At 43.8% G+C, this 25,513-nt stretch overlaps 1 protein-coding gene across 2 annotated transcripts in view; it reads right to left on the bottom strand.

Moving 5' to 3' along the window:
* The window catches only part of LOC117536050 (complement factor H-like), a 30,616-nt gene that overhangs the window by 1,121 nt on the left and 3,982 nt on the right, over window positions 1-25,513 (bottom strand). The window contains exons 3-11 of one of the 2 annotated variants that reach the window (XM_034200777.1): window positions 24,667-24,846; window positions 24,383-24,571; window positions 20,343-20,381; window positions 16,964-17,002; window positions 13,880-14,041; window positions 13,651-13,809; window positions 2,679-2,714; window positions 2,301-2,462; window positions 2,063-2,230 (exon numbers count right to left, since the gene is read on the bottom strand). In XM_034200777.1, coding sequence (XP_034056668.1) covers window positions 2,063-2,230; window positions 2,301-2,462; window positions 2,679-2,714; window positions 13,651-13,809; window positions 13,880-14,041; window positions 16,964-17,002; window positions 20,343-20,381; window positions 24,383-24,571; window positions 24,667-24,846 — 1,134 coding nt within the window. The remainder of the gene's footprint in view (window positions 1-2,062; window positions 2,231-2,300; window positions 2,463-2,678; window positions 2,715-13,650; window positions 13,810-13,879; window positions 14,042-16,963; window positions 17,003-20,342; window positions 20,382-24,382; window positions 24,572-24,666; window positions 24,847-25,513) is intronic. The other variant, XM_034200778.1, reaches the window with a different exon arrangement.

The raw sequence follows: 25,513 nt of genomic DNA, 5'->3' as shown, positions 1-25,513 counted from the left end.
TACTCAAGTAGAAGATTTGAGTACTTCTCCCACCTCTGGAAGTCAATACTATATCTGCTTAACTGTCTGGCAACCATTGTGAATGTTAAATTAAGAGTATTGGCCAAAACCAAGTCTTTTTAATCTTTTAAAGACCTGGAGAGGGTTATCAACGCCTTTGTGACCTCGAGACTCGATTATTGCAACGCTCTATACGTGGGTATGGACCAGGCCTCAATTAAACGCCTGCAGCTAGTGCAGAACGCAGCGGCACGTCTCCTCACTGGCCACAAAAAGCGTGACCACATCACCCCAATTCTGGCCTCACTACACTGGCTTCCAATTCTGTTCCGAATTGATTTTAAAATCCTTTTATTTGTTTTTAAAGCCCTAAATGAGCTGGCTCTGGCCTATATAGCTGAACTCCTCCAGCGCTACACCCCAGCCAGAGCGTTAAGGTCTGCTGACCAGCTGCTACTGGTAGTGCCTAAAACCAGGCTAAAAACCAGAGGGCACGAGCCTTCGCGGCAGCTGGCCCTAGGCTCTGGAACACTCCGCCCCTCCTTGTGAGGTCGGCCCAGACCCTAGGGGTTTTTAAATCTAAACTAAAAACTCACTTCTTCACCCTGGCCTTCTAATCAGAGCAGAGCACGACTCATGACACTTCCCTGTGTTTGACTTTTATATTTGGTGTTGTAATTTATTGTCTTCTGTTTACATCAGTAGGAATGTGTTATTTATTATCTGCATGTGCAGCACTTTGGCTCGACCGAAAATCGTTTTTAAATGTGCTATAGAAATGGCCTTTAAGAAGCCGTCATCAGCTGTTTCCAATGTAAGGCTTCAACAGGGGCACACTGCACCCTCACACAGCCAACACTATGAACGTTTTACAGATGTATACATTTGAACTACGTTAGATTGAGGTTTAGGAAAAACATCATGTTTTGGGTTCAAATAAGTGTGCCTTCGTTTTATATACATAACTATTACGTTTTTTATGTAAATTATGTCTGTGAGGTTGATTTGGTTTAGAAATGTGCATACAAAACATTGTGACATGGACTCGAGTTGGACTTGTTAAAGACTTGTGACCTGAATTGAGGCATGTCTAAATTAATGAATTACATTTTTGATAATTCAAAATATTTGATGTTTTTTGTGTTTATGAGACTGTATACCTGCAGTATAGAGTGCCACAGTGACGCGTCCTAAAACCCGGAAGTAAGTTAGCATTTCACCACTTCCTTTTCCCTCGTCTCAGAGCCAATGGGATTTCTCCATAGGATTTTGGAAAATAGCTGGAAATAAGGTCTGTGGTTGAGACACATTTTAAGAGACGGATCACGTTTTGTTCTACGACATTAAATCCATCAGCAGTGACCCCGCTGGTGATTTCTGAAGAGTTCACGTGTCTGAAAAACGATGGTTGTTAACAAGTGGCTGAATAGGACTACAGAAGTTGTGGAGGACGTTGTACGTCATTACACCGAACATGTAAACACTCCTCTCAGTTAGTTTCTGTTCTGCTTGAAAGCAAGTACCTGCCTCCTGCAGACTGTTCAAACAAACACTTCAACTTGTACCATTTAGAGTCTGTATGTTTGAATATGGATCTTAAGTTGGCGTGACGTTGAAGCAGCAACTCTGCTGTAGTTCCTTTATAGCATAACATTAGCATTTTGCTTCTGGCGACTAGATTTATGATTCGAAAATGATAAAAGTAGGGTAGACATGTGGATATTATCCGGCTGAACAAAACGTGATCCGTCTCTTAAATGTGTTTCAACCACAGACCTTATTTCCAGATATTTTCCCAAATCCTAGCGTTTTTGTCGAGGGAACCATGAAGGAGTTTACTTCCAGGTTTTAGGACACGTCACTGTGGCTCTCTATTGACTGCAGTATCTTTGGCGGTGTGGTCATACTCGGGACTTGACCAAAGCAAAAAAACTGAGAAGTTGCTTGGGTATTCGACTAAATTACTTAGTTCTTGCTTTCCGTAAGTTATGTCTTTTAAACAACAATGTTCAAAAATATTTTAATGGCATTGAATATGTAACAAGCTTTAAATTATACTTACATTCAGAAAACGTAACTTTCCCACGAGTGCACTGGGCTTCAGAAAAATGATCAAAAAACCTGCCATGTCTGGAACATTCAAAATTCTCTTCTTCACCATCATTTATAAGTCTGACTCCAACAGATTTTACGTGATCAAGTTCATAAGTGTCCACAGAACAGTAGGTGGCTGGAAAAAGAAACAACACATTTATTTACACAGCCAAGTTCTCTGAATGTTAGAGTGGACTTGTTTTTACCTTTGCAGGTGGGTGCTTTGGACCACGTGCCATCGCTGTAACATCCCACCATCTTCGGACCCACTAGTTCGTATTGAGCAGCGCATTGGTACCGCAAACTCATTCCAGTTTTTTTCACAACGTCACCGTCAGCAACCACGGGGGGAGTTCCACAGATCTCGACTGAAATAGATTTAATTTTTTTTGTTATTTCAGAAATACTTATTTCAAGATGCCATTGCAGAGTAAATCATCTCAAATATAAAACCTTCTTTTTCATTTTAACTGTTGTTCATTTGTGTCAATCAGTACAATTGTAATTTCAAACGTATTGTATATATGAGGGTTATGTTATACTATAACAGTCCTATTACATTTCTCATACAAATCCAAGCCTACCTCGGGAGACAGGTTTCGTCATAGTGTTCCCCACACCTGCAGAACCACCATGTCCAGAAGGAGAAGAACAACAAAAATACATACAATATGTTTACTTTTATGAATCACAAAATATGGTGGTTTTCTTTGAACAAAAGTTCCCTGGTCTCTCACCAAAATGCAGTTTTGGATTATTTATAGTTCTTGGTCTTTTTTACTACTTGAGGGCAGCAGAACAGCACTGGCATATTATCACCTTATAAATTGAATATGGTGGATTTGTGAGAAAAAAGTGGCCTATTTACACAAGTCAGCTGACACAGAGCAACATGAACATTCATTTCAACAATTCTTAGCAAAGTATTTTATTGTGGTAGTTCAATAAGAAATAGATAAATGCGCTAACAGTGAAAATAAAGAACGATTAGCAAGTTGACAAATATGTGAACAATGCTGATTTACATTTTTCACTATACACGTTCACAGATACTCATCAAGTATGGGGGGAACGAGTCCTAAAACATGGCAATTAGTTAGCATTTTACCACTTGATGGGTTAGATTTTCACGTTTTGTCCTTTGACAAAAAATGCATCTGATATTACCCCACTAGCAGTGAATATCCAAAGCTTTTATGTGTCATAAAAATGGTGGTTGATAACAAGAGGCTAAATGCGACAACTGAAAGCCATCCCGCCGGACATTAGCCGCCTTTAGCTTAGCGGTTGTGACACGCAGCTATGCAACAGTGATGTAGCTTGTAGTTTATGAGGTGTTATTTGTGCCAAATACTGAACTAACTGAGCAGCCAATCGTGTCGATCGTCGCCTACAATGCCGTGAACTATGCCGCGAGAGAAGTAACGTGGCACTCTCGTCGCCACCCCTCTCATCTGAGAAGCTACGTGATGTCTGCGTCTGAAGTTACTTTACTTTGGTAACCTGCTTTACAGCTCTCAGCACTCAAGCCTGCATTATTAACATAGGCAGGGCCAGTCTATTGATTGCGTGAAGTAGAACTGCGTGACTCAGTCATCCTTTAGCTCAAAAAGCATTTAAATACCGCATTTAGAAACTGATGAACTCAGTGTGCATATGGACCCGGTGACAACATTACCTATTGACGCAGCAACCACTGTAAGTTATATTCTTGTTTAATTAGACTTCTCGGTTTCATTTATTCGACTCTGTATAATTGTTACTGTAGCTAAAACGGCTAAATCGCTTTTGAGAGATTTTAAATCTCAGATCTGCTCAGGCGAAACCTGCTTTACAGCTCTCAGCACTCAAGCCTGCATTATTAACATAGGCAGGGCCAGTCTATTGATTGCGTGAAGTAGAACTGCGTGACTCAGTCATCCTTTAGCTCAAAAAGCATTTAAATACCGCATTTAGAAACTGATGAACTCAGTGTGCATCTGGACCCGGTGACAACATTACCTATTGACGCAGAAACCACTGTAAGTTATATTCTTGTTTAATTAGACTTCTCGGTTTCATTTATTCGACTCTGTATAATTGTTACTGTAGCTAAAACGGCTAAATCGCTTTTGAGAGATTTTAAATCTCAGATCTGCTCAGGCGAAACCTGCTTTACAGCTCTCAGCACTCAAGCCTGCATTATTAACATAGGCAGGGCCAGTCTATTGTCGCCCATCAGCTGTAGATAGTTAACTAATTAACTTCAGCTGTGAGAACTGAGCAATCAGGCGTCCATTTCGGGTAGCTCTTTCCTGGAGCGGCAGCTTCAGCGGCAGACAGGCTAAGACTGACAAAGACATTAGAGTCCTACGGGAGTAAGACTGACAAAGACATTAGAGTCCTACGGGAGTCACGAGGGAGGCAAAGAGGAGGCAAATCCTACTTTGATTGAGCTAAGTATCGTTGGCGTTTTTAATTTTTACTTTTGTTGTTTAGCCCCTCATGCTATAATCATGTGTATTTTCTCCATTCCTGTTCATGTGTCTTCTCGCAATTATCACTGGCCCCGTGTATCTCCTAATCGATATAACCGGCCTGCTCTCGTCTATCCCACGTGCTCCACTGAGATCCATCATCTAGTTTCAGGTGGCCTGTGGAACTGCCAGTCAGCTGTTCCTACGGCTGACTTCATCTCTGGCTACGCCTCCCTGCGGTCTCTGGATTTCCTTGCTCTCACTGAGACCTGGATTACTCCATCCAACACATCCACCCCAGCAGCTCTCTCCACTGCATATTCCTTCTCCCATACACCCAGACCCACTGGCAGAGGAGGTGGCACTGGTCTCCTGCTCTCTCCCAAATGGAGCTTTTCCCTCTTCAAGCTACCTAACTTTACTCCTTCCACCTTTGAGTTCCATGCCGTCACAGTAACCCATCCTATACAGTTAACCATTGTTGTTCTCTACCGTCCACCAGGCGCCTTGGGGGACTTCTTGGAGGAATTAGATCATCTCCTCTCACACATCCCTGAAACTGGCCCTCCCGCTGTACTTCTCGGAGACTTCAACCTCCAGATGGGGAAGATAGACGAACTAACATCTCTGTTAACCGCCTTTGCTTTCTCACTCTCTCCGTCCCCACCGACTCATAAAGCTGGCAATGTCCTTGATCTCATATTCTCAAGGAACTGCGCTACTTCTAACCTCTCTGTAAACCCGCTCCACACATCCGATCACTTCTTCATTTCATTCTCTCTATCCCTTTCCAAACATAACAAACTAATCTCTTCCCATCCTACACTTGTCCGCCGTAACCTTCGCTCCCTCTCTCCCTCTACCTTTGCCTCGTCGGTGCTCTCAGCCCTCCCTTCCTCTGATTCGTTCCAACTACTGCCTCCAAACTCTGCTGCAGAAACTCTCCTCTCTACTCTCTCATCCACTCTGGACTCGCTCTGTCCTCTGACATCTCGGCAGGCTCGTCAGTCCCCTCCGGCTCCCTGGCTAAATGATGCACTGCGTGCTAATAGAACCGTCCTTAGGGCAGCAGAGCGGAAATGGTGGAAATCCAAACACCGTGACGACCTCCTAACCTATCAAGCTCTCCTCTCCTCTTTCTCTGCTTCGATCTCTCAGGCAAAAAGCACTTTCTTTCAAGATAAGATCCAATCTTCCTATTCCAATCCTAAAAAACTATTTTCCATCTTCTCCACCCTCTTGGACCCTCCAAAAGCTCCTCCCCCCTCCTCACTTCTGTCAAGCGACTTTGTTACCCCACTTTGAAAAAAAGGTTAATGATATTCGCTCTTCTTTTCTGACTCACCTTTACTCACCGCTGGGTCACCAGACCCTCCTTCCACCAACACACTAACCTCCTTTTCCCCTCTCTCTCCAAGTGAGGTTCTTACCCTCATTACCTCTGCCCGCCCTACCACCTGTCCTCTGGACCCTATCCCTTCAAACCTCCTTCAGACTATCGCTCCTGATATTCTACCGTTTCTCACCCATTTCATCAACACTTCTCTAACTTCTGGTCACTTTCCAAACAGTCTCAAGGAGGCAAGAGTAAACCCTCTCCTAAAGAAACCCACTCTCAACCCGTCTGATGTTATAAAACTACAGGCCTGTCTCTCTCCTCCCGTTCCTGTCTAAATCACTTGAACGCGCTGTCTTTAAACAACTCTCCTGTTATCTCAATCAGAACAACCTTCTGGATCCGCACCAGTCTGGTTTCAAGGCAGGTCACTCCACAGAAACTGCTCTCATTGCTGTCACGGAGGAACTGCACACTGCCAAAACTGCATCCCTCTCCTCTGTCATCATCCTGTTGGACCTGTCTGCTGCATTCGACACGGTGAATCATCAGATCCTCCTTCGCACTCTCCAAAAACTTGGAGTTTCTGGCTCTGCACTTTCCCTCCTCACCTCATACCTGAAAGACCGTACCTACAGGGTGACTTGGAGAGGGTCTGAGTCCGACCCTTGTCAATTAACTACGGGGGTCCCTCAGGGCTCTGTTCTTGGTCCCCTCCTCTTCTCCTTGTACACAAACTCGCTCGGATCAGTCATTAGCCCGCATGGTTTTTCTTACCACTGCTACGCTGACGACACCCAATTAATTCTGTCCTTTCCCCGCTCAGAGACCCAGGTCGTCGCACGCATCTCTGCTTGTCTAGCTGACATCTCTCAGTGGATGTCTGCTCACCACCTCAAGCTCAACCTTGACAAGACTGAGCTGCTCTTCCTCCCGGGAAAAGATTGTCCAACTCTTGACCTGACAATCAACATCGGCACCTCAGTTGTTTCCCCGACTCAGACTGCAAGGAATCTGGGTGTGACCCTAGATAACAACCTGTCCTTCACTGCAAACATCGCTGCTACAACCCGCTGCTGCAGATACACGCTTTACAACATCAGGAAGATACGTCCCCAGCTGACTCAGAAAGCGACTCAGGTTCTGGTCCAGGCTCTCGTCATCTCACGCCTAGACTACTGCAACTCCCTCCTGGCTGGTCTACCTGCATGTGCCATCCGACCTCTGCAGCTCATCCAGAATGCAGCGGCTCGTCTGGTTTTCAACCTTCCTAAATTCTCCCACACCACTCCGCTCCTCCGCTCCCTTCACTGGCTTCCGGTAACTGCTAGAATCCACTTCAAGACACTGGTACTTGCTTACCGTGCTGCGAATGGATCTGGCCCTTCCTACATCCAGGACATGGTTAAACCGTACACCCCAGCGCGTGCACTACGCTCTGCATCAGCCAAACGACTCGTTGCGCCCTCGCTGCGAGGAGGACCCAAGTTCCCATCGGCGAAAACACGTGGGTTTGCTATCCTGGCTCCAAGATGGTGGAATGAGCTCCCCATTGACATCAGGACGGCAGATAGCTTGCACATCTTCCGGCGCAAACTGAAAACTCATCTCTTTCGACTCCACTTCGAGCGCTAGAACGATTAACGAAGCACTTTTATACCAATAAAGGACTGGATTACCTAAAGCCAGTTGAGTAGCACTTGAAATGTTTGGCTCTATGAAACCTGATATACTTATATGATTCTGTTTTCTTCAAGGTTGTGTCTTCCTGGTCGAATGTACTTATTGTAAGTCGCTTTGGACAAAAGCGTCAGCTAAATGCAATGTAATGTAATGTAATGTAATGGTAGTTATCACCAAATAACCCAGTAATGTTACAGCTACGTAGCTGCTGTTCAAGCTAGACTCTATTTCAATATAGTTTTGGTATTAAAATAATGTCACACCTCTTGTATGCCCTGAACGCCGAAACAACCACAGACAAGAATATATATTTGTAATTATCAAAATGATAACAAAGGCTGAAAAAACAGGAGAACTGAGGTTACCTACTGTAACCCAGCTTCTATGAGTAAATGGTGCAGCCCTCTAAGGCTATCGCTATTGGGTTATCCCTCTGCGCCCCCGCGCAGCACTGAAACACTAGTAGTCCACGCCCACCCGCCAGGTGGGCCCCACCCTCGGGCCTCCTTCCGGGATAAATAGGAAGGGTGCCCGGCAATCTGCTCTCATACAATATAACTTTTCTTCAGTTATTCGTAGAGCCAGTGGGGCCCAGCGCTTAGAGGGCTGCGCCATTTACTCATAGAAGCTGGGTTACAGTAGGTAACCTCAGTTCTATTTCGTATATGGCTTCGCCCTCTAAGGCTATTGGGTTAAGGGCGAAGCATGATGTAGTCTGCGCCCCACTGGGTCCGTCCGGCACTAGAAGCACAGACATACCTGCTCAATAACACCCCCCTGCCTGTTGTGCCATGCGTAATGGCGCATCACCGTCCCTGGAACATAGCAAACCATGCCTATCTTCCCGACGGGGTGAAGGCTGGGAACAATACATACCGACCGCTGTGAGAAAGTAGAGACGAAGGTCCCACCTTGTCCTGCGATCATAGAGGGGGAACAGCCGCTCTCCGTGTCAGCCAGGTAGGAGAGCGCTCAGCTGGATCCCTGACGTCACTCACTCTGACCAGGCACTCCGTACGAAGTGTGTCAGAGTAAAAGGAACATCCCTCTCCTACGAGGGGAAAAGGGCCGCTCTCTGTGTGCCGAGAGGCAGGAGAGAGGCGCACAGCTGGATCCCTGACGTCACTCACTCCGACAGGACACCCAGTACAGGGTGCGTCAGAGAGGAAAGGGAGACATCCCTCCAATAAAATTGAATAAATGAACAGGGGGAAGACCAAGATGCAGCCGTGCAAATATCTTCCACTGACATTCCTCCGTGCAACGCCGTGGAGGAGGAAATTCCTCTGGTGGGGAGTGCGCTTTGATATTCTCCGGGGGCTCCACCCCAGAGGAGACATATGCCTGTGACACAGCCTCACACAGCCAGTGTGACAGCCGTTGTGTAGACAGAGGTTGCCCGATCGAGCGCTCTCTATAATGCACAAACAGGCGCTGAAAACGGCGCCATGCCGCCGTGCGCGCCACATAGCAGCACAGCGCGCGCACCGGACAGAGGAGATGAGATGTGGCTTCTTCCTCCGATTTATGAGGAGGCGGAAAAAAACCCGTCCAGGGTGATCACTCTTGACCTAAAAGAGCTTGTGATGACCTTTGGCATAAAGGCTTGGTTAGGACGTAACACAGCCGAACTGCCATCCCCTTGGATCCGGAGGCATGACGGGGCCACAGAGAGAGCGAATAAATCACTCACCCTTTTCGCCGATGTTAGAGCCAAAAGCAGTACTACTTTGGCTGATAACATGTTGAGGGGAACCTGCTCTAAAGGTTCAAATGGGGCTTTGCTTAGTGCTCGTAACACCAAAGCCAAATCCCACTGAGGCGCCAGTGCGCGTGACACCGGTCTGAGTCTTCGTACCCCTTGCAGAAACCGTTTCGTCAGGGGGTGACTGAACAACGTCCCTGCTCCGAAACCCACGTGACAAGATGATATGGCAGCCGCATATACCTTGATTGTGCTGAACGCCAAATTCCTGTCCAACAACAGCTGAAGGAATGACAGCACGTGAGGCAGGGGTCACGTAATGGGGTCCAGGCTTCTTTCTACACACCAACGCTGGAACGCTGCCCACTTGGCTGTGTAGGACGCTCTGGTAGACGCGGCCCTGGCTCCCTTAATGGTGCGTACAACATCTTGAGAGAGACCCCACCTCTCTAAGTGTTCCCGCTCAGGGGCCATGCCCATAAGGGCTGGCCTATCACTGGATGACTGTAGATCGCTCCCTCCACCTGTGAGAGAGCGTCCCCCCGCCACGGAATCTCCCATGGCCTGCCTGACAGCGTACGCTGTAGGCATGGAAACCAGGAAGCTCCCGTGCGTTCCGGGGCAATCTTGAGTGCCGTGCTGGCCGCCTTAGCGATCTCTTCCGCCTCCTCTGGAGCCACGGTGGTGGACCGTTCGACCAACGTCACCACCGAGTTGGTCAGCAACGCGATGTTATTCGCTGCTGCAGACGCCTGGAACGCACACTGGTGCGCCCGGTCAGCCTGGCGGGCGACATACTGGTCCTTGGGGGCGGCCAACATAGGGCGCCGTCCGGCGACCAAGTTGGCCTGCCTAACCCGGAAGAACGCCGTTAAGCTCGGTTCCAGAGCGGGGGTGGTTGGAAAAACCTCGTCTGTGAACCCCTCCACCTTAGTGAAGGGGACAAAGGTGGCCACCGGAGCCCTTAAGGTCCTCGGGTTCGCCGCTGCCCCTTCCTGGTATCGCCTAATGGCGGGGAAGCGCGGCCAGATCGGGTCACTCCTGCCCGTCTGAACCCGGGAAAACACTCCGGCCATGTCATCCAGAGCCACCCTCTCCCGTCCTCGGGGAACGGGGAGACCTCTGCATGCTGCTGCTTTGCCGATTATTTCCGGCAGCTCCAGCGCCGGTAGCACCGTGGCCACGGAGAAGGGGACCACGTGCTTGACCGCCACCTCTGACTCTCGCTCCGACCCCGTCTCCCCCGTCCGGGGAAGAGGGGGGAGGGGGAGGGGAGAGCCGCATGGCGAGCCATGGAGGGAGACGGGGTAGGAGTCGTCCGACTTCTGCCCCCCACTCGCCTCCAGAAACAGGCTGTTGTCCCTGTTCTGGATGGGCCATTCGTCCTCCTCACCCGCAGCAGCTAGAGCGTCCGCCCTTCGCTTCCTGTCGGATGATGGGAGACGAACACAATGTGAACATGCGATCTGCTGGCTGAGAGCCGCGTCCGCGTGCTCTGGCCCCAGGCAGGATGCGCATATTGGATGCAAATCGTAGCTCATGATGTATCCCGTATTGCACGAAGGACACATGCGGACACAATCATTGCTGCTCATGATTCGATCTTCTTGTGCTTCAGTACTCTGCTGGTTTCTGAAGAAAAGAGGGAGCAGATTGCCGGGCACCCTTCCTATTTATACCGGAAGGAGGCCCGAGGGTGGGGCCCACCTGGCGGGTGGGCGTGGACTACAAGTGTTTCAGTGCTGCGCGGGGCGCAGAGGGATAAACCCAATAGCGATAGCCTTAGAGGGCGAAGCCATATACGAAATAGAAGCCTGTCTTCTCTTGGTCTCCAGGAGAAAACGCCACTGTATCACCAAGTTTTCATATACTGCTGAGAAAGGCTGTAGAAAAACCTGAAACAATGTCATTATTTTCCCCCTTCATTTGAGAAACACTACCCAATGATTTATTATGTTTGTGTTAGACACACACCATTACTGAATTAATTCTAAAACCAAGAATAACCTACATACAAAAATAGGGAGCCCTGGCTCAAGGACGGACAAAACAAGGAAACCACACTTGATTATTTTCCAATTACAGTATATTTACAACCATTGCGAATGTAATCAGGCCATTAAGAAGCCGGCATCAGCTGTTTCCAATGTAAAGCAGATGGGCGACTGTAGCTACGAGTGCGGTCTTCTTTCAACCAGAAGGTCGTGAGTTCGATCCCAGCCCATGTAGTCAACATGTCGATTAATCCTTGAGCAAGATACTTGCAGTATAGACTGCAGTATCTTTAGGGGTGTGGTCTTGCTCGGTTAATTAATAATTATAATCAAAACATATCATATATATTATTCTGAAATGGACCAATCTGCAGAATGATTACTTTTACTTTTGGTACTTTAACTATATTTTGATGCCAACACCTTTGTACTTTTTCTTGAAGAACATTTTGAATGCAGGACTTCTACTTTTACTCAAGTACAAGATTTGAGTACTTCCCCCACCTCTGGAAGTCAATACTATCTGCTTAACTGTCTGGCAACCATTGCAAATGTTATCAGGCCTTTAAGAAGCCGTCATCAGCTGTTTCCAATGTAAGGCTTCAACAGGGGCACACTGCACCCTCACACAGCCAACACTATGAACGTTTTACAGATGTATACATTTGAGCTTCATTAGATTGAGCAAGTTAGCATTTTACCACTTCCGGTTCCTCAACCAAAAACAATGGGATTTCTCCATAGGATTTTGGGAAATAGCTGGAAATAAGGTCTGTGGTTGAGACACATTTAAGAGACGGATCACGTTTTGTTCTACGACATTAAATACATCAGCAGTGACCCCACTGGTGATTTCTGAAGAGTTCACGTGTCTGAAAAACGATGGTTGTTAATAAGTAACACGTAAACACTCCCGCTAAGTTTGTTTTTTCCCCGTGTTCTACTGGAAAGCAAGTACCTGCCTCCTGCAGACTGTTCAAACAAACACTTCAACTTGTACCATTTTGAATCTGTATGTTTGAATATGGATCTTAAGTTGGCGTGACGTTGAAGCAGCGACCCTGCTGTAGTTCCTTTATAGCATAACGTTAGCATTTTGCTTCTGGCGATTAGATTTATGATTCGAAAATGATAAAAGTAGGATAGACATGTGGATATTATCCGGCTGAACAAAACGTGATCCGTCTCTTAAATGTGTTTCAACCACAGACCTTATTTCCAGATATTTTCCCAAATCCTAGCGTTTTTGTCGAGGGAACCATGAAGGAGTTTACTTCCAGGTTTTAGGACACGTCACTGTGGCTCTCTATTGACTGCAGTATCTTTGGGGGTGTGGTCTTACTCGGGACTTGACCAAAGCAAAAAAACTGAGAAGTTGCTTGGGTATTCGACTAAATTACTGCACTTTCACTATCCGACGTGTTTATGATGCGCCAGTGGAGGTCCTGAATGTGCGTCTGCTGCTGTGGGGAAACTAGAAACTACAGTTTTCTATACAGCGGACTACAACATGGATATTTAATAAGAACGAGGGACTACTGTAAACTCATCTAGAGACTCTGCACCGTGCTCTGATGCTGTTGCTTTATGCTTTATGAACGTGGACAACAGAGAAACATATTCTTCATGACCAAAGCTGGAATTGAAATAAAAAAGGAAAGTGAAACTTATGCTCGTCACCCTCTCCCTCCGGTCCACATTAATACAAATGATCCCAATACGTATGATTGTATGAACTATGAAAATATCTTAAAATCAATACAAATGTATTTATTATAAACGTTAGTCCTTAACATCTATCACTGTGTACATCACCATTCAAACATCTTTTAAAAGTTGAACAAACCCCACACAGCTCAGTAAAGACTGTGAGATGTTGACTTTATTTGATCATTTCAGTAAAAACTAACGTTCATATTTCTCTTTTTGATTATAATACTGATGAACGTTCAGAACAAAGCACTTTGGCAACTTACCACATACGTTTTAAAATGCTTAATATGCACCGTAACTTTCATGATATCATTTCTCGGTCATAATCGGTTGTTTCCGTGAACGGCCGACTGTTGAGTGACGGCAAATGCTGCGGCTGCAATGCATTGTGGGGCAGCATTTTCTCCTCTCCTTTCGGTTAGGGAGGTCCAGTGGTTCCTAAGCTAAAGGAGGTTATAAAGGAAGTTTGAAACCTCCTTTCCTTTCATTTGGAGAATTGGAACAGCACTTATCATGGCTGCCACTGACGTACTTCCGGGTCATTTCACTCCGTTAGGAAGGTTCCTAAGCTAAATGGACTATTGGACTGCAGCCTAAGTCTTTTAAACAATAATGTTCACAAATATTTTAATGGCATTGAATATGTAACAAGCTTTAAATTATACTTACATTCAGAAAACGTAACTTTCCCACGAGTGCACTGGGCTTCAGAAAAATAGAAAACAGAACTGGAACATTCCAAATTCTCTTCTTCACCATCATTTATAGTTCTGACTCCAACAGATTTTATGTGAGAAAGTTCATCAGTGTCCACAGAACAGTAGGTGGCTGGAAAAATAAACAACACATTTATTTACACAGCCAAGTTCTCTGAATGTTAGAGTGGACTTGTTTTTACCTTTGCAGGTGGGTGCTTCGGACCACGTGCCATCGCTGTAACATCCCACCATCTTCGGACCCACTAGTTGGTATTGAGCAGCGCATTGGTACTGCAAATACCTTTTATTGTTGTTCACAACGTCACCATTAGCAACCAGGGGGGGAGTTCCACAGGTCTCGACTGAAATAGAAAAAAAGAACTGGTTATTTCAGAAATAATTATTTCAAGATGCCATTGCAGAGTAAATCATCTCAAATGTAAAACCTTCTTTGTCATTTTAACTGTTGTTCATTTGTGTCAACCAGTACAATTTTCATTTCAAACGTATTGTATATACGAGGGTTATTATAATATCTAAAAGGAGAAAGGAATAAAATGTTGCTTTCAATTTCTTCATCCTTTTTGGAGCTGCTAAGATCCTGAAAGATAAAGCGACCATTTCGCAATGGGATGTTGGTTTTAAGCATTTATTTTAGAAAGCCTAAACATTTTAGCTTTCTCAATTTTAAGGTAATTTGTTGTCTTCACAAGCAGATATATATATATATAATTCTATTCGACATTTAACAGATATAACAACACAGTCTCACTCCCTAATAGTCCAGGAGCGACGCTTGGTCAGGGTCCTTTGGCGTGCAGTTGTGACGCGCCGAGTCTCCTTCAGCTTCATAAACGGACGCAAAGAGCTTCAACTGATTGCAATGTATTCCCATCGGCGGTGGTATTTGACGCTCAGGGAAGCACCGCATCGGTCCATGTCGGTGGCAGTTAAAGGCAATGTGAGCGTCCATTCCCATTGGATAACGGATGATTTTACACCCGGAAGTAAGTATTCCCCTTACTGTTGATTGATTTTACAGTGATATCTGCACTACTCATCAACTCAAAAACACCAGATTATTCTTGTTAATTACACAACATTGATTGGTTTAAATTGTGTGCAATGCTTTTGTATTTTTCCCCTTCGATTCGGAGAAACAAATATTTTTTCAGAGTTTAGGATGGCCGAAGACACTACACTACCCAGAATCCTCAGCTATCGTTCCTCTTTGCTCGACAAACCCCGTGATTAGTCCTCAAGCTCTGTGATTGGTTGACCTCCAACTGGATTCCATATGGAAAAAAACGTTTTGTAAAAGACAAAATCATACTTTATTCAGCAGTGCTTGCTTTACTCTTTGAAAGTCATCACATGAATGCATTGTAATAAATGGTTTGGCTGCAAACACATCTGGTTTACCCCCTAATCCCACCAGCAGCGTCTGCGCTGCGTTGCGTTGTATGGTTTGTTTTGGAACTTGACAATCAACTTTCCTGCAATGTTAACTATGTTGAAGCACTTATTTAACCGATATTATACATATTAATTATACTCTTATAAGATGTATATAGATAGTATAACAAATGTGCAGAATACGACAGTTTAATGGTGGAGGTATACACACATATTGATAGATGTCTTGTAATGCACTGTTGAGGTGTAAGCGAGCCGTCAGGGCCCTCTAGGCCCTCTGTGAGGGCCTAAGATATTCTAAAAAATAATATTTGAAAACATTAAAAAAAACGTTTTTTTAAAAATATTTTTAAAAATATTTTGTTGTTACATTTTTCATTAGTTTTACCAAAATAACTTGATTTAATTGTATTTCAAATAACATTTCCAAAGAAATAAATCCTTTGAATCTTCCTGTTCAGTTTCTGTTGGAATGTGAAGGGTTAAATGCCGTCTCTGCGAGTTATGTGAAGACGGGAGAGCTTGGTTGGTCCCTCTCTACATTCACAGAGGGCCCGCTATAGTAACTCAACGAGAGAGTAATGTCAAATGACAGTACGATTGACCAATCATATCTTCCCTCTAAATGGGCGGGCTTTATTTTCGGGGACTTTATGACAAGTTCCGCCCGCTGTGAGGTCTATGCAAGTGGTGCAGTGACGCATCCTAAAACCCGGAAGTAAGCTTCGCTCGGATTCCCTCGACAGAAAGCAGTGGGATTTCTCCATAGGATTTTGGAAAATAGCTCGAAATAAGGTCTGTGGAAAACGAACCTGTTGGATAAATGCCACGCTTTTGTTCAGCCGGATAATATCCACATGTCTACCCTACTTTTATTATTTTCGAATCATAAATCTAAACGATAGATTTATGATCGATAGATTTATGATTAGCATAAGTTCGTTCATGATGGCTCACTTCAGTGATAGTGATGACATCGTTGCGAAATTATTAACCGAGTCATTTTCAAGATTGAGTTACAATGATAAACTGGAGTGGCAAAGGATCAGCTGCATGACCCGCCATCAAGTGCTTCATCCAAAAGGACAGGAGGATGGACTGTGTGTTTAAGTGATTTATCATCAAAGGTAGGCCTAAGTCATTTTCAATGTGGGCCGCCGTGCCGACTTAATTCATTTGTAATTGTTACTTGGCTGTGGGTGCCCTGTCATGATAGGTGTTTATATAAATGGTGTTGTTTTGTGTGGTAGAGGGTCGCTGTCATTGATGCGTTTTGCACATGGTTTTGCACCCCGGGCCGCTGTTTATATATATTCCGCTGAAGTATAGGCTGTGACGTAATAACTCTTCTTTTTTTTCGAGGGAAGGGCAGAGGGCCTACAGCGTAAAGCCAAAACTCACAGACATTTCAATGATTTGTACGGCAAAGTTGGGTTTGGAAACGGTATAATTTCCTTTTTAGCAGGCATGCATAACACCGGAGCCTCGCTGCGGGGAAACTTTGGCGCTGTAACGAGTTTGTTCCGTCAAAATGACGGACTGCTTTCAGATTTCGCCGCCATTGTTAAAAGAAATCCGTCAGACGGAAAATATCGGTTAACGCGACCTCTGGCTCACATTGCCTTTAACTGCCGCCGACATGGAACCGATGCAGTGCTTCCCTGAGCGTCAAATACCGCCGCCGATGGGAATACATTGCAATCAGTTGAAAGTTCTTTGCGTCCGTTTATGAAGCTGAAGGAGACTCGGCGCGTCCCAACTGCACGCCAAAGGACCCTGACCAAGCGTCGCTATTGGACTATTAGGGAGTGAGACTGTGTTGGATATAAACAGGTCCTATTACATTTCTCATATAAATCCAAGCCTACCTTCGGAGACAGGTTTCCTCACAGTAGTGTGTCCCCCACCTGCAGTGGAAGAAGAAAAAAAAAATACATACATTCAACTTTTATGAATCACAAAATATGGTGGGTTTTCTTTGAACAAAGTTCCCTGGTCCCCTCACCAAAATGCAGTTTTGGATGATTTATAGTTCTTGGTCTTTTTTACTACTTGAGGGCAGCAGAACAGCACTGGCATATTATCACCTTATAAATTGAATATGGTGGATTTGTTAGAAAAAAGTGGCCTATTTACACAGTCAGCTGACACAGAGCAACATGAACATTCATTCAACAGTTCTTAGCAGAGTATTTTTATTGTGGTAGTTCAATAAGAAATAGATAAATGCGCTAACAGTGAAAATAAAGAACTATTAGCAAGTTGACAAAAATGTGAATAATGCTGATTTACATTTGTCACTACACACGTTCACAGATACTCATCAAGTATGGGGGGGAATGAGTCCTAAAACATGGAAATTAGTTAGCATTTTACCACTTGATGGGTTAGATTTTCACGTTTTGTCCTTTGACAAAAAAATGCATCTGATATTACCCCCACTAGCAGTGAATATCCAAAGCTTTTATGTCTCATAAAAATGGTGGTTGATAACAAGAGGCTAAATGCGACAACTGAAAGCCATCCCGCCGGACATTAGCCGCCTTAGCTTAGCGGTTGTGACAACGCAGCTATGCAACAGTGATGTAGCTCAGTGTTTTTCAAAGCGGGGGGCCCCGTCCCCCCGGGGGGCCGCCAGGGGGGTCACGCAAAGTTTGAGGGAAAGGGGAATTTTTTTTTTTTTAAAGTTACATTTATTTATTTTTTGATTTTATTAATAACTGCATATCTATCAATCTATGTGTCCTTTGATGCCAATCTTTTAATATTTTTTATTTATTAATATTTGTATTTTTTGTTAATAAATCTCACGACCGCCCTTTCAAGCCAGAAATTATTAACCGAGTCATTTTCAAGATTGAGTTACAATGATAAACTGGAGTGGCAAAGGATCAGCTGAATGACCCGCCATCAAGTGCTTTCATCCAAAAGGACAGGAGGATGGACTTTGTGTTTCAGTGATTTATCATCAAAGGTAGGCCTCAGTCATTTTCAATGTGGGCCGCCGTGCTGACTTAATTCATTTGTAATTGCTACTTGGCTGTGGGTGCCCTGTCATGATAGGTGTTTATATAAATGGTGTTGTTTTGTGTGGTAGAGGGTCGCTGTCATTGATGCGTTTTGCACATGGTTTGCACCCCGGGCCGCTGTTTATATATTCCGCTGAAGTATAGGCTGTGACGTAATAACTCTTCTTTTTTTTTCGAGGGAAGGGCAGAGGGCCTAGGTATAAAAGTCACGGCTCGCACTGCTACAACCGTAATTGTGTATATGATATGTCAATAAACCTTCTTGAAATCTTGAAAAGGGATGTGCAAAATAGTCATTATATGCAGTCTTTATTAACTATTAGTAGAGAATAACGAGTAATGAATTATGCTTTATAGGCAGTGTCAAATTACCCATTTGCTTTCGGGGGAGGCCCTATGTTTGTTTTTTTTAAAGGTGCACTCCGGTGGATTTTTCTGTGAGCGGCAGGGAGATCAATATACTTTTTGCCTCTTTTGCAAATCTCACATCTACATTTTTATGAAAAGCCATGGATACCTTTCATTCCACTCACTCCCATCTTTTCTGTGTCCAGTTAAAAGGCAGTTCATGGGCATCGTAGGTTCGCTAGTGCAGGTGGCAGCACCGGCGCTGTGGCCGTTGTTGAAGCCTCTCTTCAGGCTCCGCATCGGCAGGCCTCTCCCTCAGTGTGAAGCTGTCAAACTCGACCCTAACGCCGCTTACAGCCGGCCAACTAAAAGTTGTTCCGTTCACGTTGTATTTTTAGACTCCTTCGCTTCTTTGCTTGTGAATCCAAAAGCTGCAAGGCTTGGCTGTTTTCGTTTTCGCCATATTTTTATTACAAAGGCCAGAGTTAAAAAAATATCAATATGAACATTTCAAATACCGCGCCGGCATCGCCACCATAACCATAGCAACGTAAGTAGCGTAAAGAATGCAGCGCCGCCACGTACAGATGGCAACACCCACAAATATTCACAAATATATAAAACAAATATTCAGAAACTGTAATGAACAATGACTATTATTTATTTACAGAAACTCAACATTTCTAATCTGTCTGACACAAATATGCACGATTTTTTTGGGCTCCCCCTATTTATCTCAAAGTCGGCCTTCAGGGGAGCTCCCCCCTCTTTAGGGGAGCCAAGCTCCCCCTGGCTCCCCCCCCATTTTGAACACTGTTTATAGGGATCTGCAGATAAATATTTAGTCTTCTCAAGCACCCACTACCAATATCTCTCCTGATTGTTGGCACTTGACAATCACCTTCACTGAATTTTACTCAGGTGTAACTAAAGTCTGATTTAAGGGTTGTTTATATTTCACATCATTAATCCAAATCTGTAAAGTAACTAAAATAAATGTAGTGGAGTAAAAATACCAGGTTAACCTTAAAGAAAGCCCTCAGGATTATAAAGACCCCCATCACCCCAGCCGCAAACTGTTCTGTCTGCTGCCGTCTGGCAGGCGTTACCGCAGGACACGTTCCATTCCTGTTTTGGATAGTGTGCCGTTGATGGGTTTCATTCCATTTCAAAGTGCTGTTTGACGCTCGGTGTAAACTTCGTGCACTGCCACTCCAACATCCAATCACAGAGCTTGAGGATTAATCACGGGGTTTGTCAAGCAAAGCACATGGTGTAGTCCCAAACGATAGCTGAGGATTCTGGGTAGTGAACTGTCAACGGGGGGCGGGGCGGGGCGCACGCTCGTGAACTGTTAGCGCCGTGTTATGCATGCCCACTGCACCTCGCGGGAGTGCGCACAGCGTAAAGCCAAAACTCACAGACATTTCAAAGATTTGTACGGCAAAGTTGGGTTTGGAAACGGTATCATTTCCTTTTTAGCAGGCATGCATAACACCGGAGCCTCGCTGCGGGGAAACTTTGGTGCTGTTCCGAGTTTGTTCCGTCAAAATTATGGACTGCTTTCAGATTTCTCCGTCATTGTTAAAAGAAATCCGTCATAGACGGAAAATATTCGGTTAACGCGACCTCTGGCTCACATTGCCTTTAACTGCCACCGACATGGACCGATGCGGTGCTTCCCTGAGCGTCAAATACCGCCACCGATGGGAATACATTGCAATCAGTTGAAAGCTCTTTGCGTCTGTTTATGAAGCTGAAGGAGACTCGGCGCGTCCCAACTGCACGCCAAAGGACCCTGACCAAGCGTCGCTATTGGACTATTAGGGAGTGAGACTGTGTTACATTTCTCATATAAATCCAAGCCTACCTTCGGAGACAGGTTTCCTCACAGTAGTGTGTCCCCCACCTGCAGTGGAAGAAGAAAAAAAAATACATACATTCACTTTTATGAATCACAAAATATGGTGGTTTTCTTTGAACAAAAGTTCCCTGGTCCCTCACCAAAATGCAGTTTTGGATTATTTATAGTTCTTGGTCTTTTTTATTACTTTTGGGCAGCAGAACAGCACTGGCATATTATCACCTTAGCAGAGTATTTTTATTGTAGATAGATATAGATAAATGCGCTAACAGTGAAAATAAAGAACTATTAGCAAGTTGACAAAAATGTGAACAATGCTGATTTACATTTGTCACTACACACGTTCACAGATACTCATCAAGTATGGGGGGAATGAGTCCTAAAACATGGAAATTAGTTAGCATTTTACCACTTGATGGGTTAGATTTTCACGTTTTGTCCTTTGACAAAAAATGCATCTGATATTACCCCACTAGCAGTGAATATCCAAAGCTTTTATGTGTCATAAAAATGGCGGTTGATAACAAGAGGCTAAATGCGACAACTGAAAGCCATCCCGCCGGACATTAGCCACCTTTAGCTTAGCGGTTGTGACACGCAGCTATGCAACAGTGATGTAGCTCAGTGTTTTTCAAAGTGGGGGGCCCCGACCTGCCAGGGGGCGCCAGGGGGCTCACGCAAAGTTTGAGGGAAAGGGGAATTTTTTTTTTTTTAAAGTTACATTTATTTATTTTTAGATTTTATTAATAACTGCATATCTATCAATCTATGTGTCCTTTGATGCCAATCTTTTAATATTTTTTATTTATTAATATTTGTATTTTATTGTTTTTAAATCTCATGATATAGTTTTGGTATTAAAATAATGTTACACCTCTTGTATGCCCTGAACGCCAAAACAACCACAGACAAGAATATATATTTGTAATTATCAAAATGATAACAAAGGCTGAAAAAACAGGAGAAGCCTGTCTTCCCTTGGTCTCCAGGAGAAAACGCCACTGTATCACCAAGCTTTCATATACTGCTGAGAAAGGCTGTACAAAAACCTGAAACAATGTGCTGCAATGTCTGTGTATTTGTGAAGAATGCCAAGTAAAAGAAGAAAGTAATAACTCGCACTGAGTCTTGATACATTACTTTATTTCATTATTTTCCCCCTTCATTTGAGAAACACAATCCAATGATTTATTATTTCTGTGTTACACACACCATTACTGAATTAATTCTAAAACCAAGAGGGACCATAGGGAGCCCTGGCTCAAGGACGGACAAAACAAGGACACCACACTTGATTATTTTCCAATTACAGTATATTTATTTAAAGAGAGAAACTAAATTGTGATATCAGTTTAATCAGTAATGTGTGTACTGTCAGTCTATGGTGTAGTGTATGGGTGTGTTATGTGTCAGTATATCAAGCAAAGAGAGAGAGATGGCGAGAGAGAACACCTTGCGTTTATGCAATAAAAAAGACGAATTCACATTAAAATTCCAAAGACACAGACCACATACAGCAACTGCAACAAGTTAATCTGTAGTACACATAGACCAGGGGTGTCCAAACTACAGCCCGGGGGCCAAATGCCCAGCAATAACTTATTTACATAACAAGCTTGAAATAGACCCATATTTCCCCTTAATATAATCACCCTATGGCTTCTGTTTTAACACTAGAACCGCCAACGGGTATATTTTACCAGCAGCTTTTTCTTGATTGTATGTAACTTTTTTTCAACAAAATATTCAAGTCTCCCAGTCTGTGACTTTTCCTGAAAGTGTGTTATACACCCTCTGTTGTTAAAAATGGTCAATATGAAGTCGGATTGAAAAAAATGCCAAAGAAATTGCCATTTAAATCCATCAGTGCTAGTTGTAGATAGATAGATAGACACTTTGCACATAACTCACAATAGCGATCTTTTATACTTCATGTTATCTGCACAAACAAGATATCATATGAAAGCTGAGAGTCCACAGATTATGTTGGTATAAATGTCATCACTGCGATCAAAGCTCACTGTTAACCCTGTGTTCTAGTATGATACACAGACCTGCAAGACAAGGGGTGTCAAACTCAAGGCCCGGGGGCCAAATCCGGCCCGCCACTTCCTTTTAGCGTGCAAAGAATATAACAAGTTTATTATAATGTTACCGTGCCGCTAACGTTGCCCATAAATTATTTTTTATTTGGACCTTACTACAGTTGCCGACAGGTCCAAAACATCTCCATCCGAAACAATGCAATTATAATCATATAATCATACATTGCATTGCACCTATGCACTCAAATGTAAGGACAGAAAAATTGAGATACAACTAATGGCGCATTTCCATTGCAGGGCCTCGCATGGCTTAGTACGGTATAGTTAGGTCTTGGTAGGCCAGGCTCACTTTATGCTGCGTTTCCATTATAGTTTTAGTAGCTGGGGCAGTAACTATAGTAACGCAGTGTAGGCGGAGCCGTGACGTCATTTTCAATGTGAACCACATAACCAAAACATCAGCCGTTAACTGTTAGCACTCAAGCTCACAGCTCCTCATATCTGTTCAGAAACTAGACAAAAGTTAAATAAGTTCAAACCACAGACATGTCCCACAATGCATCTCATTGTGTGACATGCGCAATGAAGAGACTTGCCATTATTTCCCCTAGACTTCTGCTTTCAGGCGTAGTTAATTATGAAGTTATTACCCTTTCCGATAATAATCCAATGCAGAGGCAATTGTGTAAAATAATACATTATTTTATATTTATTATGTATATTTATCTATGTATATTTATATAGTCTTAAAGTTACCACCGGCCGTTTGAGTGCAACCATAATTCTAATGTGGGCCGCGATGAAATTGAGTTTGACACCCCTGTGCTAGACCCAACTCTTATTAATCCCCACCGGACAAAACGACTGTAGGAGCGGAATCATTCGACCAATATAATACTAGGATAATGCTATACAATGCTGACGGAGGCGAGATCCACACGTACGTTATTCACGCGCTTATCCACACGCACGTTATCAACACGCAAAGCATAAGATATCACTTTCTAAGCTATGCCGCTGCCACGTGAGCGCGTACTTTGAGCGCACCTATGATACGTCGCCGTGACGTCTAACGCCTGACATCGTCGTGACGTCGCCAGTATTCTACGTCAACCCAATCAAAATTGATGGAGGCGTTGGCACATGTTGACACGTTAGTTCTCCGCTCAGTTAGCTTAGTTGTCCGGTCTTTGGCACAAATCACACCTCATAGCAGTTCTAGATGTAGTTTTTTTTTCACCGTTAGCAACAAAAACGTCATCATCTTATTTTCTGCAATATTCCTAAATCCAATGGAAAAATTCCCATTGTTTTTGTTGAGGGCGCCCTTGCGATGTTACTTGCTTACAACAATACTTCATAACTGCACCCATCCATCTGGATCCTCTACCCTGAGTTCTGGATTAAGTCGTGGACTTCGGGTCGTGGCTGAACCTGTCTCTGCGGTCCTGCCTTGGGTCTCGTCATGCTGCTTCCCTGATGGCTTCCTCAGGATTGTAGCTGACATCCTTGTGGATTCATCTTCTTATTACAGACACATGCATTTCCTAACATTCGGTCTATCTGCTGTAAAATGTATTATCTCTTCGATTTACACACGGCATCTATTGCACGTCTGTCCGTCCTGGGAGAGGGATCTCTCCTCTGTTGCTCTCCCTGAGGTTTCTCCCATGTTCCCCTTTAAACTGTGGGTTTTCTCTGGAAGTTTTTCCTTGTACGATGTGAGGGTCAAAGGACAGAGGGTCTAAGGACAGAGGGTGTCGTTTTTTTCTCATACTGATATTCTGAACAATCTGTGCTGTTGTATTTGCTGTAAAGTGTCTCTACTGTAGGCTATTTTTATTATATGTACAGCACTTTGGCTCGACCAAAAATCGTTTATAAATGTGCTATATAAATAAAACTTGATTTGATGCAATGTCAATTTAAAGCAAAAAGTGAATGTATCAGTACTCCACCCTGTCTCCTTTAATGACAGCATATTGCACTGTTTTCACTTACTGCATGTTGGGCCTTCAGTCCAGTTTCCTGAGATGCAAGAGATTGTTTTGGAGACTGCTCCCTCTGCAGCATATCCATCTTCACACTTATACTGCAGTTGTGAGCTTTCAGCAGACACCTCCTGGTATCCATTACCAATGATGACTGCATGGGGGATTTTAGGGGGATCACCACATGAGTCGGCACTCCCTGAAAATGAGGTTATTGTGTAAAGTGGATTTAAGATTTAGACACTGATTTGATTCTGGTAACTGATTTAAAAAAAAAAACGTAGACAGACTTACTTTCACAGATTGGCACAGAGGACCATGTTCCGTTTATACACTGCGCTGTGGCCTTATTGTTTTTGTGTTCATATCCTTTGTCACATCTTACCCTGATTTTGTCTGTATCCTGATACCAACCATCTGTGCTTGCATCGTAGTTTCCATTTGGGATGGTCAGTGGCACACAGGCTTTTTCCTCTAATGAAAAAAAGAACAAACATTAAGTGAAAATGTTCAAATATTAGTTTTGTTCTTTTCTAATATATATGGTAGTTCCTGATTAGAAAAGCAAAAATAATTTGGACCCCTGATCTCTGGTTTAAAGTTACGAACAGCTCAATTTTGCCCATTTCACACAACCTAGTCTCACGGCATTTCGTGTTATAGTCACGAAATGTAATCTATTGATTCGTGTTGACCGCGATTTTCCCCTTTTTTTCGTGTCACACAGAACGATTTTAAAAGCAATGTATTTCTATTGGTAGTGTGTTTCGTGCCTGCAGCACGTCTTTTTGTCCGGTCGGATCTTGGAAGACCGGAAGCTGTGTGGTTCATAAAAACATGTTCTTACTCAATATCAAACCACGATTATTGTTTTTATATTCAATTCTATAATGTAGAACTTTTTTTGCCGTCCGTGAGGACTTTGTTATTCTTTTCTAAATAACACACTGTTATTTACTCAACAATACACAATTATCCTTGTTTTTATTTATTTGTTTAATTCTATAATCTCGGGCTTTTTTGCCGTCCGTCAGGAACTGAATTTCAAAATAAAGTCATTATCAGCCTTATCTATCAACATAATTGGGTTTCCAGGCAACAGCTTGGGGGGAAAACAGTATTTCCGGTCTCAAAGTTTTCA

The sequence above is a fragment of the Gymnodraco acuticeps genome, unplaced genomic scaffold, assembly GCF_902827175.1.
Source record: "Gymnodraco acuticeps unplaced genomic scaffold, fGymAcu1.1, whole genome shotgun sequence".
Classification (NCBI taxonomy): Eukaryota; Metazoa; Chordata; class Actinopteri; order Perciformes; family Bathydraconidae; genus Gymnodraco; species Gymnodraco acuticeps.
Note: the sequence above shows the minus strand (reverse complement) of the source record. Positions and strands in the feature narration are given on the sequence as shown.